Source organism: Poromitra crassiceps (genome assembly GCF_964638095.1).
Source record: "Poromitra crassiceps genome assembly, chromosome: 1".
In the NCBI taxonomy this organism is placed as follows: Eukaryota; Metazoa; Chordata; class Actinopteri; order Beryciformes; family Melamphaidae; genus Poromitra; species Poromitra crassiceps.
The window spans coordinates 70,983,013-70,996,639 of NC_139623.1; the positions used below are offsets into that span (position 1 = coordinate 70,983,013).

General features: G+C 45.5%; 1 protein-coding gene across 1 annotated transcript in view; it reads right to left on the bottom strand.

Annotated features, from left to right (window-relative positions):
* coro6 (coronin 6) overlaps nucleotides 1-13,627 on the bottom strand; it is a 69,952-nt gene that overhangs the window by 27,838 nt on the left and 28,487 nt on the right. Inside the window, exon 3 of the mRNA XM_083648040.1 lies at nucleotides 3,262-3,384. Coding sequence (XP_083504166.1) covers nucleotides 3,262-3,384 — 123 coding nt within the window. The remainder of the gene's footprint in view (nucleotides 1-3,261; nucleotides 3,385-13,627) is intronic.

Genomic DNA, 13,627 nt, shown 5'->3' on the forward strand with positions numbered 1-13,627 from the left:
TGTGCCTTCCCTTGCACTATCAACATACTCGTTTAGTTACATTCCAATTCATCAACTTTGGAGCGTTATTTACCCCCCTTTCTCGACATGCTAGGTTGACATGCTTGGTCCCAATCGATTCCTTATTTCTTCTACTTTCATATGGTATAAAGATTACCACTCATGCTTTACAAACGAGCTCGCAGTCAGCGATGGATTTACCGGCCAAATTCAGTTTAAAAATGTGGGAATTTAAGGTTGCGGTTTTTATTAGGAAAAATGACAGCATGAAACATAAATACGAAAAAAATAGCGCTGCTCGGTGAACCATTTCCACGCCGAATTTAATAGAAGGCCCGGATAACTTGAAATTAATTGACTAATGCCTACCCCACACTACAGGATTTTCAAATCCTTGAAGATTATAAAAATCTTGAGACCCCACACACTACAGGACAGAGAGAGCCGATTTTTTAACATTTCAATCTTGGGACACGCACACAATCGCGTCTGTTCAAACGCAACCCCACACACTAGAAGATTATGCAGAAGATTCACCTTGGAAGCAGGGCTCGACGTTAACTTTTAAAATGCCTATTCAGTGTGCGCACCGGGTGTAGTAGTAGTAATAATGATAATAATAATAATAATAATAATAATAATAATAATAATACATTTGTGTCATTTCGTTTTCTAAACAAATCTTATTTTTTGTTTTTATAATGCATTTGCACTGAAAGGATTTGTTTAACTAATATTTGCGCGGACAGCCGCGTCCATTCGGGGTGTAGGCCTACTGTGCACGGCCAGGCGAAAACCGTCTGCACAGGTGCCTTGTGGAGGAGGGGGCGTCTGCTGATTTGACTCACTTTTCCGTGTAGGCTACATGCTTTGCAGTATAGCATTAGTTTTCCGTCCCGTTCAAAGACGCACGGGTATTTCACCTCGAGGACAATTTCCTCGTTCTATGTTTATGTGCGGGGCTGCGGGCGGACCAGATTATTTTGCGAAAAACTGTAATGGAAACGCAGCTACTACTGGCTCTCTGCTCAAGATGCAATCGCCTGTCGGGTTGTAAATATCTAACATGTTAGATATCCCCGATTCACAATCGGGAAGAGGCAGTCTTCCCGATTGTGAATCTTTGAACCCCACACACTACAGGATCTTTTGGGAAGATTATCTGCCCGACGCGCATCAAATCGGGAGCACCCCCGAGAAAATCGGGAGGGGGGAATCTTGACCATAATCTTGCAAATTATCCTGTAGTGTGGGGTAGGCATTACTTGCATATCCATGCTGTCTGTAGTGTCACCGCGTGCAGCCGAGACGTTGCAAATATCCCAGTTTTCTGATGTTGCAAATATCCCAGTATCCCGCCGTACCGCTAACCTGACGCTGCCAGATGGACGGTTAGCTTCACATTAAGTTTCACTAAACCAGTCCATCTGGCAATGCAGTAATCCAACCCGCTGACGGAGGCAGGCACTTTTTCCAAGCTACACTGGTGCGTGTTAACTTCAACCAATCAGATCGCCATGCCTCTGACGTCACGTTTGCGACCGGAGGAAGGTGCCTGTGCCTGTAGAGATCTCCGTGGTAGTCTATGATTGAGTCCTCACCGTCCTCATCGTCGTAAAGTTGCCTTCGAAGCATGATGTCCGATTATAAGAACTAGTTGTGTGGCTTAGCCTTCCAAAATGTTGAGGGTCGTTTTTTTTTAATTTAATACATACATGTAGAATTGGGAACGTTACATTCAATTTCATTCAGACTGACTGTCACTTCCGCGGCGGCAGCCATGTTGACGAGTGAAAAGAACTACAAAGACCATGTACCCACTACACACAGAAAGCGAGAGGCTGCCGCTGATTCGTCGAGCCGGCCATGGTTCGGCCAATCATCCTAACTGCCTGTGCATGACAAGATGGATTACGTCGAGAGAATCTCTTTTGATCTCGCAAGGTTATCCATCTTGCAAGCAAGGTTACCGTACCGCAGCCCGCAACTCGAAACTCGTTTTGGCTCGTAATCCAATGCAACGACTGTCTGGCTTGTGAACACTTACTGCTTGATAAAAAGTAAATAGAAATAAGGGGGAAATATAATATGCTGCTACTGTCGTCAGTAAATGTCGTAAATCATTCCTGTCAGGTCATCACATGGGTCATCACAGCAAAGTGGATTTCACTTCCTACTTGATTCAGCGTTGAGAGACTCATTCATCAGTGGATGATACAATGTCAATCTTAGCAATCTATCCAATCAACAACCAATTAGGTTGAATAAATTAATTGTTTGGTATTGATTGGTGAGGGCGGGTTATGCTCCAGCTAAATCTAATTGGTTGAAAAACACATCATTTCACTGTTCCTTGTCAAATGCATGTGTTTTCAACCAATAATATTTTTCATGAGATAAATTACCATGGGAATCAAACGCCCTATGGGAGGATGTTTTTCTCCTCTACCCCCCGAGGGCATGACTGGGCATGACAGACTGGCACAGACTCTGTCTGCATGCCGCTCCATCACTGGCCTACAGGGGTCACTGTTGTTGAAGCATTTTAAGAATAGCATGATTTTTATTAAGAAAAAACACATTTGATTGATATTTTATTTAAAAAATGTATATTATTATATAAAATCCCCCATCTCTTCTAGAAAATAGAGGATGACCATCCTCCTATGCCTCACTGGAAAAACCTCCACTGGTGCAAAGGAAGGAGGAAACCTAGAGAACTGGCACAAACCTGGCACAAAAACACTGCTGTCCTTATGTAACCTGCGTTGTGTAGTAGAACAGCAGGATTAGCAGCTAAGTTACCATGATGAGGTTGGCCGCAAACAGCAGCCAGACAACCTGGCTACACTGTCAAGGATAGAATATGATGAGCATGAACACACTAAGAGCTGCAACAGGTGGGTGGATGGACAGACAGACTGACAGACAGACAGACAGACAGACAGACAGACAGACAGATCGACACACAAACACACACACACACACACACACACAGACACACACACACACACACCCACACACACACACCAAGTCCCTAAAATGGTGCAACTTCAGTGACAAAAGGCACAACTACCTTTTTCTCTTGACACACAATCACGCTGTCTCTCCCTCCCTCACACACACACACACACACACACATACATGCACGCAGTCACACACACACACACACACACACACACACACACACATACACGCACGCACAGTCACACACACACACACACACACACACACACACACACAGAATGTCACTGTGGTTACCATAGCAGTGGAGTCCTCTGAGCAGCTGGCCAGGATGTTGTCATTGTGAGGACACCAGTCGATATCGAGGACGGGTCCAGAATGGCCGTTCACCAGCGGGTAGTTCTTATCCACACGACCCATCTGCAACACAGTGTTCTGTTAGGGCCGGGCATGGTACTGTAGCAACACAGTGTTCTGTTAGGGCCGGGCATGGTACTGTAGCAACACAGTGTTCTGTTAGGGCCGGGCATGGTACTGTAGCAACACAGTGTTCTGTTAGGGCCGGGCATGGTACTGTAGCAGGCCATCACTCCCAGTCTCAGGACACATCGAGTCACAACTAAGCAGCAAGTAGAGGTGAACCGTGCCAAGAGATGCATTTATCATCATTATAATCATTATTAGTAGTAGCATTTAGAGAGGAGTAGTAGCAATGTAGTAGTAGTAGTAGTAGTAGTATAGACACAAATGAATATTTTGCAGGATTCAAGAAGGCACTATAGTAAATTAAGTGGGACAATAATCTGCTCACATTAAAAGCATAGTCATTTTCTCCATCTAATGGGCTTTGGAAGTGCTAGTAGGAAGTCTTTATTTCATGGGAGTTTACCCTGCAAACAACAGTCCACATTTCTGACCTGAATTGGGTTTTGATGTAAGCGGGACCACATGTGGCAGCGAAAACCTTTTACGTCCAGTTAACTCATTGAGTGCCAAGGACGAGTATGTTCGTCAATTCAAATACTAACGTAGAGTGCCAAGGACGGGTATGTTCGTCAATTGCGTTTTTTGACGGTGGGACGTGGATCAAAGCCTCTTACATCTCCTATAAAAATATGGGAGCTATTGAATGTGTATAACCTATTTTACAGACCCATTAGGTGGCGACAGTGCTCTCCAGATTAGAGAAAGGTCAGGAAAACAGCAGGAAAAAGCCCTGTGATGAAAGAGAAACCGCTCATGCTGCAGCCAGAGCCATATAGATTGCTCTGGCTGGAGTTAACGTTGGCTGCGAACAGCAGTCAATCCGCGCCCACAACTGAGCCCCTCTGCCTCTGTCTGTCTGTCTGCATAGTTTCTCCACACGATTAGCCGCCAGAAAAGCAGCACCCGACGCCGAAGGGCCAAACCATTCTCAGCAGTCCGGTTTGGCTTTTCCGTGTCGCGCTGGGAGCCGGCGCACAAAAACGGAGCACTCCGAAAATAGACCTGGGTGCGTGTTAGGCTGTGTGTTAGTGTGGGGAGGAGTTTGCAGCTGAGGGGGGGAGAGGGGGGTGGGGCACGCAGGGCACCACACAACTACACCACGTCACTACATCAGAAAATAATAGCTTCAGACTCAGTGAATGTGCTTGAAATGCTTAATTTCACAAAAGGCTGAATAACTCAGCTTCTAATTTGAAACGCCTGTTTTTGCTTAAAACAACCTATCTTCTCCGGCTCATAACTAAAGAACGGAAAATGGTATCAATAAACTTTCTTTTGCTGATGATACAATAGACTCTCCTCGTTCTTTGTGCGTGTTCGGTGTTTACATTCTGTGGGCCTCGAGAAATCACTGAAAACGCTCTGAAACTCTGGCACTGGGAGCGTCCGTTCTCCAAAAGTGGCTGGCACTCAATGAGTTAAGTGAACAAATTGGGGGCACAAACACAAACACACTGGATCATAGAGACACTGCATGAAATAGGCCACGCCCATCACGGGGGAAAAGCTCCATTCATTTCCACACACCAGCGTCATTTTCCTTGAATTAAACATAGCTAAAAGCTGTTGTGTGGTGGGCTGCGCAGACAACAAATGTAAAAAATCGCCAGTTAAAGTTTTTTTGTACTCCCGAGCAAAACAAGGAAGCCATTGAGAATTGGCGAGAAGAAAAATGTGGATCTAGCTGTCAAGAAGTAAGTTGGAGTGTTCATCTTCCGTATATATGATCTTTTTGTGCAACACGCAACCATGCACGTGACATAGGAGAACGCCAGGATTGGAGGGGGGGGTTTCTGTTTTCCCCCCGTCTTGGGCGTGGTTTCTGAATGATGACGCGTTACGCAGTGTCTCTATGGTGGAAGCCCGGGAAAAAAGATTAAACCATGCGTTTTAAAGTCAGGTGACCAAAGATGAAAAATCCCTTGTGACGTTCACTTCCGGGTCATTGCATCTTTTTCCTGTTCCCCTATAGTGTGAACACGTCTCTCCAGCTTCTACAGTCATATATCACAGACACCCAGGAGGGGGCTATTTATAGCTGAGCAACGAGGCGATGAAAGGGGAGTTTTTCTTCTGGCCTGTTGGGGACCCAGAGGAGGGGGGGATGGAGAGCAGGGCGGTGTCTATTAATAGCCTGTCTATCCACCAGGACTCCAGTATAGCAATGTCTATCGCCCAACAGTCTGTGTCCGTTTCTCCTACTAACCTGTGTTTTACTACATGTATGTGTACACAAGATCAGTGCTGTCGTATTGATGAACGGGCCCTCTGATGACCATTCAAAATGTCTGTGCTCTTGTGAAAACCGTTACTCTCGAAAAAGTGAAGTATGGTTATTCCCGCCCTCTACAATCCAATCATAATGATACCATAATGAACTGTGAAGCGTGTGGACAGCGGTTGAATAGCTTGTTGTCACTTTCAATTAATCAAGAATCAGATTAATTCTGATTCAAATGTAATTAGTATTTAATTGGGTCATTTAAACAAATGACCCAATTGGGACATTATTTGTTTCTCTCAAGATAGGAATGTTTCATGATGTGTTTTTCATGAGTGTTTCTTGAATTAAATTAAATAGCTTCTCAGTTGTCATACACAAAACAGTCGTAATACTGGACTCTGATTGGCTGACAACGCTAGCAGCACCCCGGCTCAAATGCAGTAGAGCTGCTGAGTGAAGGCATTTGAGAGGGCAGGTCAACTAAACTGCTGCAAACGTGTCTGATTGGAGGGACTTGAAACAGTTGTTTGGGGAGGACTGCCAATCACAGCCATCTTGAGCTGTGATGTGCTACCTGGAGACAATATAGTATGAACATGTAATAACTGCCAATTTAACTGCTTAAATTGATTGATTGAGTGACGGAGTGAACAGCTATTTGGCTATTGAACCCTTAAAATGACTTTTTACAATCCACAACACCACCTACTTCATTTTGACAAGACCACAGGACTTGTAGCGTGTCTCGATGGCAATGGATGGAAATATGATCTCCTGGTGTATCAAAATATTCAAGCCAGCTTAAGTTTGTCATTCTGATGTCCATAGTTTATTTTAAGGCCATGTTGTTATCATCACGAGGCCAGACGGACTTTAACACCACATTGAAGCATCCCAGCCTTGAAGTTCTGATCTGTCTCGACCCGTTGCTTTGCTGTCACTGTATTTATGTTTCAGCATGATGGTGTCCTTCCCCAGCTGCACCAACCAGCCTTGAGGACAGGACCCGGTATGAGAAAAACTGTTATACTACAGCATGTTATTTTGAAATGAATAACTGTGCCCAACTGCATTTTGACTGCACGTTTGGCAAAACCACTCTACTTTCCTGATGAGAAACAAAGCATTGTATTTAGCATATAGGCCCAACATTAACATTAAGACACGCATGCTTTCATGTATTTCAACTACATGGGTCACCTGTCAACAAACCTGTCCCTCCGCACCACAGCCTGGTGATTATGCTATGCACCTTCAACCCTGGTACATTACTGCCTGTAATTCAAGAGAAGTCTGCCTTTTCATTTCATATTTAATTTTAGTTCAATTCAGATGATTGAAACTGGATTAGCATGGCCCCAGTTTAATTAAAAGTTATGACCAGTTTAACTGAAAAGCATATAGCCTGCCTGTGATTCCTTTTGATTTCATATTAGTTAAATTCAGACTATTCAAACTGGATTAGCATGACCAGGTTAACTTGTTTTATTATTATTATTATTATTATTATTATTATTATTATTATTATTATTATTATTAACTTGTTTAAAAACATATAGGCATGTAATTCAAGATAAGTCTGCCTTTTATTTCATATTTCATACAGTTCAAATAAGACTTTCTGAGCATGACCAGTTTGACTTGTTTAAATTTAAAAACATATAGGCCTGTAATTCAAGTCTGCCTTATTTCAATTGGTTTTTAGCCCTAGTTGCACTTCTGTTGCACTTTTTTGTTCATTTGAAGTTTATAACAGTGCATGAAGGCATTGTGTATTAAATTAATGCGCTATTTTTTGTGCAATTAATTCGAGTGGTTTAAAAAAAATCAGAAATTTGGGTCGCGACTTCAACACAAGGAAAATAGTGGGTCCTGAGGCTACACCAGTTGAGAACCACTGCTGTATACTGTAATGTAGCTACAGCTAACCGTAACCCTGGTATAGCTTACATACTACTGCACACTGTAATGTAGCTACAGCTAACCCTAACCCTGGTATAGCTTGCATACTACTGTATACTATAATGTAGCTACAGCTAACCTTAACCCTGGTATAGCTTACATACTGTATACTGTAATGTAGCTACAGCTAACCCTAACCCTGGTATAGCTTACATACTACTGTATACTGTAATGTAGCTACAGCTAACCTTAACCCTGGTATAGCTTACATACTACTGTATACTGTAATGTAGCTACAGCTAACCTTAACACTGGTATAGCTTACATACTACTGTATACTGTAATGTAGCTACAGCTAACCTTAACCCTGGTATAGCTTACATACTACTGTATGTAGCTACAGCTAACCTTAACACTGGTATAGTTTACATACTACTGTATACTGTAATGTAGCTACAGCTAACCTTAACCCTGGTATAGCTTACATACTACTGTATACTGTAATGTAGCTACAGCTAACCTTAACCCTGATATAGCTTGCATACTACTGTATACTGTAATGTAGCTACAGCTAACCCTAACCCTGGTATAGCTTACATACTGTATACTGTAATGTAGCTACAGCTAACCTTAACCCTGATATAGCTTACATACTGTATACTGTAATGTAGCTACAGCTAACCTTAACCCTGATATAGCTTACAAATGGCTCTTTCCCACCACATTTTACAGCCCTGCACAGCCCGTCACCACTCGGCTCTACTTGTTTCAACTCGATGGACGTTCTGTTTCGACCGACGTTCATCTGCCCCCGCCCACCCCCACCCGTCATAGCGATATCTGCATATCTGTCCTTCGCTTATAGCCGAAGTAGGCTATAACATAACATTACAATTAAATCCATCCACAGAACTTTTAAACTGTTTATGAAATACTGGTGCCTCTAAATGACCTACAGTGTACATGGGCGAATGTGACAATCGACCAGGAGAATGGATATCACTCACAGGCATGCGCTGCGCTGTGCGGGGACGGGACAGGTGCAACAGAGTGAAGCCTCTACCCCGCGGCCTCTAGGCAAGACCGCGCTTCACCAAACACCCGCTGCGGCCTAGCGGAGCGCTGCAGCCTCCACTCAGCTACAGAGCTCCCTGAGCGAGCAGCGGACTTTTTTCTCAGACAATTGAACACCCTCCACGATTTTATTTCACCGGAGGCGAAGGCAGCAACACAAAGACTGATGGAAATATACATAACAGAAGAGAAGGTAAGCCCACTAAACTGGTATGCCGCCAGCATTGCATATGACAGTCAGTAGACAGAGTAAACACAATTCTGCCTGATCAATCAGTCGTCTACAATGTTTTCACGTCACCGTATGAACCCGGGTTCGCAGAATAGAACCCCGACGAGGCAGGGACGAAAAGTAGCACGACTCAGCCCCAAATCAAACCGGGTTGGGCCGGTTTTTACCGATGGGATGAGACCATTTATCGAGTCGAGCGGAGCGGGACCGCGCTACTACCTGCGGTGGAATTGGGCCAATACTGTATACTGTAATGTAACTACAGCTAACCCTCACCCTGGTATAGCTTGTCAGGCTTGGTGTGGGAAGACATGTGGATCTATTCGCGGATAGTTGATGGCCAAGGCAAACTTGGTAACTGAAGTCTCGAGAAGTAGGGAAGTTGTGGAACTTGATAGCTAGGTCTGCAAGGTTCGAAGTTGGGAACGGTTGCAGAGTGTTGTCGCGAGATTCGTTTATGAACAACTCCAGAGGACCTGCAGAACCGAACCTTTATAGATCCCGAATATGACATCACCTTGTGTTTTGACATCACCAGCGAGACCATCCGAAAGGCATGATTGAGACACTTATGAATCATGACATCATCAGTGAGTGAACTATGACATCACAGTAGGAATGATGACATCACAGTTAGTGCTGCAACTATCGATTATTTTAGTAATCGAGTATTCTACCGAATAATCCATCGATTAATCGAGTAATCGGATAAGAACCCTTTTTTGTGTTTTCAAAGGCTTATCGTAAATATACACCAAAAAATAAGATAAATCTCTTCACAACTACATTAGTTTCTTTCTTAGAAAAAACAACATTTTTATTTTTAAATTGCATAGAACTGGCAGTGGCACCATTCATCTTTTTCACCCGTCCTTACAAAGCTGTCCATAGTACGCTGTGATCCGCTGAAAAAGAGGTGAAATAATAATTAATATTGATATTTATTAGGTAAGCTCATAACAAAACTGGAGAATGCTCATTTACACACCCTAGACCTGTTGCCTATTATTGACACAATTATCAGAATAGCAAGATAACAGGTCAGGTGGTGTAATAATTGGAGCCTAAAATGCACCAATTAAATAGTTGTTTGCAATCATCATGAGAAGAGTCGACCGGTCTAGGGTGTGTAAATGTACATTCTCCACACACACACTCTTTCTCTCTCACACACACTCACTCTCTCTTTCTCTCTCACACACCAACAGGCTAGTGTGATCACACACACACACACACACACACAACGCTGTTAAATTAGCCGCTAACGTTAACTTTAGGTTGAGCTTTGCATTTCTCACAGAAAACGGCAAGCCACATCAAAAAAATGCAGCGTGAATGCAGTAATAGTCATATTGGCAACGTGGCAAGCCAGCAGCACAACTACTACTAGTCTTAATATCAAGTAGCAATCATTAGCATACATTTACATTAGCGTTGTGTATAGTTAACGTTACGTTAGTAACGTTACCTTGCTCCGCTCGACGTAGATGCGCTGGTGGATGCGTAGACTGGATGTTTACGGTTCAGGTGCTGAAGCATTGACGAGGTACTGTTGTGATATGCAAGTATCGTCTTGCACACCACTGAGTTTGTGTCCTTTTTCAGCGTGAAATGGTCCCACACTTAGACAGTTTCGGTCGCTTTGTCGGCCCTGGTTCTTCCCTTCCCGGCTCCTCCTGTCTGCTTTCTCCGCCGCCTCGTTCCATTTTGCGGGGTCCGTCTCTGGTCTGTCTGCGATCATGTGTCCTCGCGTGTTTACACCATACACCGGAAGAGCGCTGTGCCACACCAGTAAGCGTCCGTGAGAAACAGTCTCTACTCTCTAAATGCCGTGTCGAGGCGAATCATTTTGGCCTCGATCATTTTAATTATTCGAGTTATTCGAGGTACTCGAGGAATCGTGACAGCCCTAATCACAGTAGGAATGATGACATCATCCTAACAGTACCCTCCCCTCTACGGACGCCGTCCAATGAGACCCTCAAGGAAGGCATCTGGAGAACGATGCAGGTGATGCAGGTGGTTAGACCCCCAAAGGGGGGGTCAGACAGTGGAGGTGCTCTTCAGCAGGTGGTTAGATGCAGGTGGTTAGACCCCAAAGGGGGTGTCAGACAGTGGAGGTGCTCTTCAGCAGGTGGTTAGATGCAGGTGGTTAGACCCCAAAGGGGGGGTCAGACAGTGGAGGTGCTCTTCAGCAGGTGGTTAGATGCAGGTGGTTAGACCCCAAAGGGGGTGTCAGACAGTGGAGGTGCTCTTCAGCAGGTGGTTAGATGCAGGTGGTTAGACCCCAAAGGGGGGGTCAGACAGTGGAGGTGCTCTTCAGCAGGTGGTTAGACCCCAAAGGGGGTGTCAGACAGTGGAGGTGCTCTTCAGCAGGGGGATATCATCCAAGGATGATATCTGGAGAACAGAAATTCTGCAGACTCCGGTGGATCCTCTCCCAACTTCGTGTCGCAAGCTCAGAGAGCGGAGCACCAGAAGGCTCCGCACAATCTAAAGGCTGAGCCCCAACCAATGCCGCCGTCTCCGAAGGCAGAGCCACAGGGGGCTCTGACTCAGCGAGGCCTACCCTCCCGACCTGTAGTTTGGGCAGGACACCCACAGCTTCCCTCCTTGAACGCTTCTTCTTTGCTCCTGACCGAAGGCTGACGACACTACGGGGACCTCCCAGTGTCAAACGGGGACCTACGTGCGGGTCAAGAACTGGAATTGGCTGCTGCTGGGGTTCGGGTTCGGACTCGGCGAGGGGAAGGTCCACAGGTTGGGCCTCAGGGCCAGCAGACTCGGAGGCCCCCTGCAGGGGGACGGAGCTGATCTGCAGGCAGTGATTGAACTTCTCAACGAGACGATCGACAGTCTTCTCCAACTCCTTAACCTTCTTGGAGACACACTGTCACTCCTGGGTCACGTGGACGCTGCCCAACCGTATGGGTTTCGGGGCTGAACTCTTAGGGCCTTGACCCGCTGAGAGTCTCACGGGCCGGCGAGTGGGGGACCCACTTACTGGATGCCGGGAGCAGGAGGAGAGGTGATGCCCGGCTCGACCACAGTACCGGCAGCTCCGGGTGTCCAAACGGCGCTGCCTCTCCTCTGGTGTGATGCGAACCCTGCCGGTCAGATCACGGTACAGATGGCTGCTGGGACTCAAATGTGGCTGCCCCTGCTCTGGGATGACGCGAACTCCCCCCCAGAGTATGCGCTTAGGAGCTGGCGGCGGCCGAGAAGCAGGGCTAGTAGCAACGGCCGCGGTAGCTGGGGGGGCAGCAGGTCTGGAAACCTCCGGAACGACAGTGCGCTCGGAAGCTGGGGCAGGAGGAGCGGAAGGCTGCAGAATGACACCCTCAGGAGGGTTTAGTCCGTCGAGACGATCTAGCCGGTTAACCAGGAGGGCGTACCGATCATCGGCCTTGGAAGCCAGAGCCTGGATTGCTTTTTCCTGGTGGGCAATCAGGCGTCTTGTCTCAAGTGTGAGGTCTCGCAGAATAGAGTACTGGTCTCGCTGAGATGCCTGCAAGTCTCCGAACGTGATAGGATGAGTGGAGATATCAGGATGAGTGGAGATATCCAGCTGACCGCCTGGTGGGTCAGCTGAAGCGGCCGGCCGGGTAACTGGCCTCTCGGGAGCTTCCTCCTTGATTGGGGTACCCGCTAAATCCATTTCTGAGTTGTTCATACTGTCAGGCTTGGTGTGGGAAGACATGTGGATCTATTCGCGGATAGTTGATGGCCAAGGCAAACTTGGTAACTGAAGTCTCGAGAAGTAGGGAAGTTGTGGAACTTGATAGCTAGGTCTGCAAGGTTCGAAGTTGGGAACGGTTGCAGAGTGTTGTCGCGAGATTCGTTTATGAACAACTCCAGAGGACCTGCAGAACCGAACCTTTATAGATCCCGAATATGACATCACCTTGTGTTATGACATCACCAGCGAGACCATCCGAAAGGCATGATTGAGACACTTATGAATCATGACATCATCAGTGAGTGAACTATGACATCACAGTAGGAATGATGACATCACAGTAGGAATGATGACATCATCCTAACATAGCTTACATACTACTGTATACTGTAATGTAGCTACAGCTAACCCTAACCCTAATCAAATATTACAGTAGCCTACATTCAGTTACAGAGGGGAGCCTCCAAACAACAGCAGCATTTGTCAAGAAAACTTAAGCCACCTTTGGCCACTGCACATCAACAATATGAAGATAAGGCTATGTGTACGCCATTTTGGATACTATATATTTGACTCTACTACAGAGATATACATGTACATGAAGGATTTCATTACAAAATGCTAATTATCCATCTCTGAGTTTGTTTGTCATCTCAACACAACATATGAAAAACACAGATGATCACAACCTCAACTGTTGCTTTGTAATAAGTAAAGGTCTAAAGATAACTTCATCAGCGTGATTTTTTTTCCCCTGACCAGCAATCATTTTGTCAGAGCAGCCGCAGGTGAATATTTCCAATTGTGGATATGTGATTTTGCAATGAAACTCTTCACTCAGGACTGCAAACAATCTGCATTCCAACATCCAACATGGCATCGCTCTGCCTGAGCTTAATGAATCTGCTGAAGCCGTTTCAGCTCAGAAAGCCTGAGCTCAAAATGTCTATAGACTGTCACTGCAGAACAACAGAGCCAACTTCTCTTTCTTCTCCTCCTCTTTCCCACTCACTGTATTTCCCTGTAGTGTACTTGTACTTCACTTCTCCTTTCTCTCTCTCTTCTT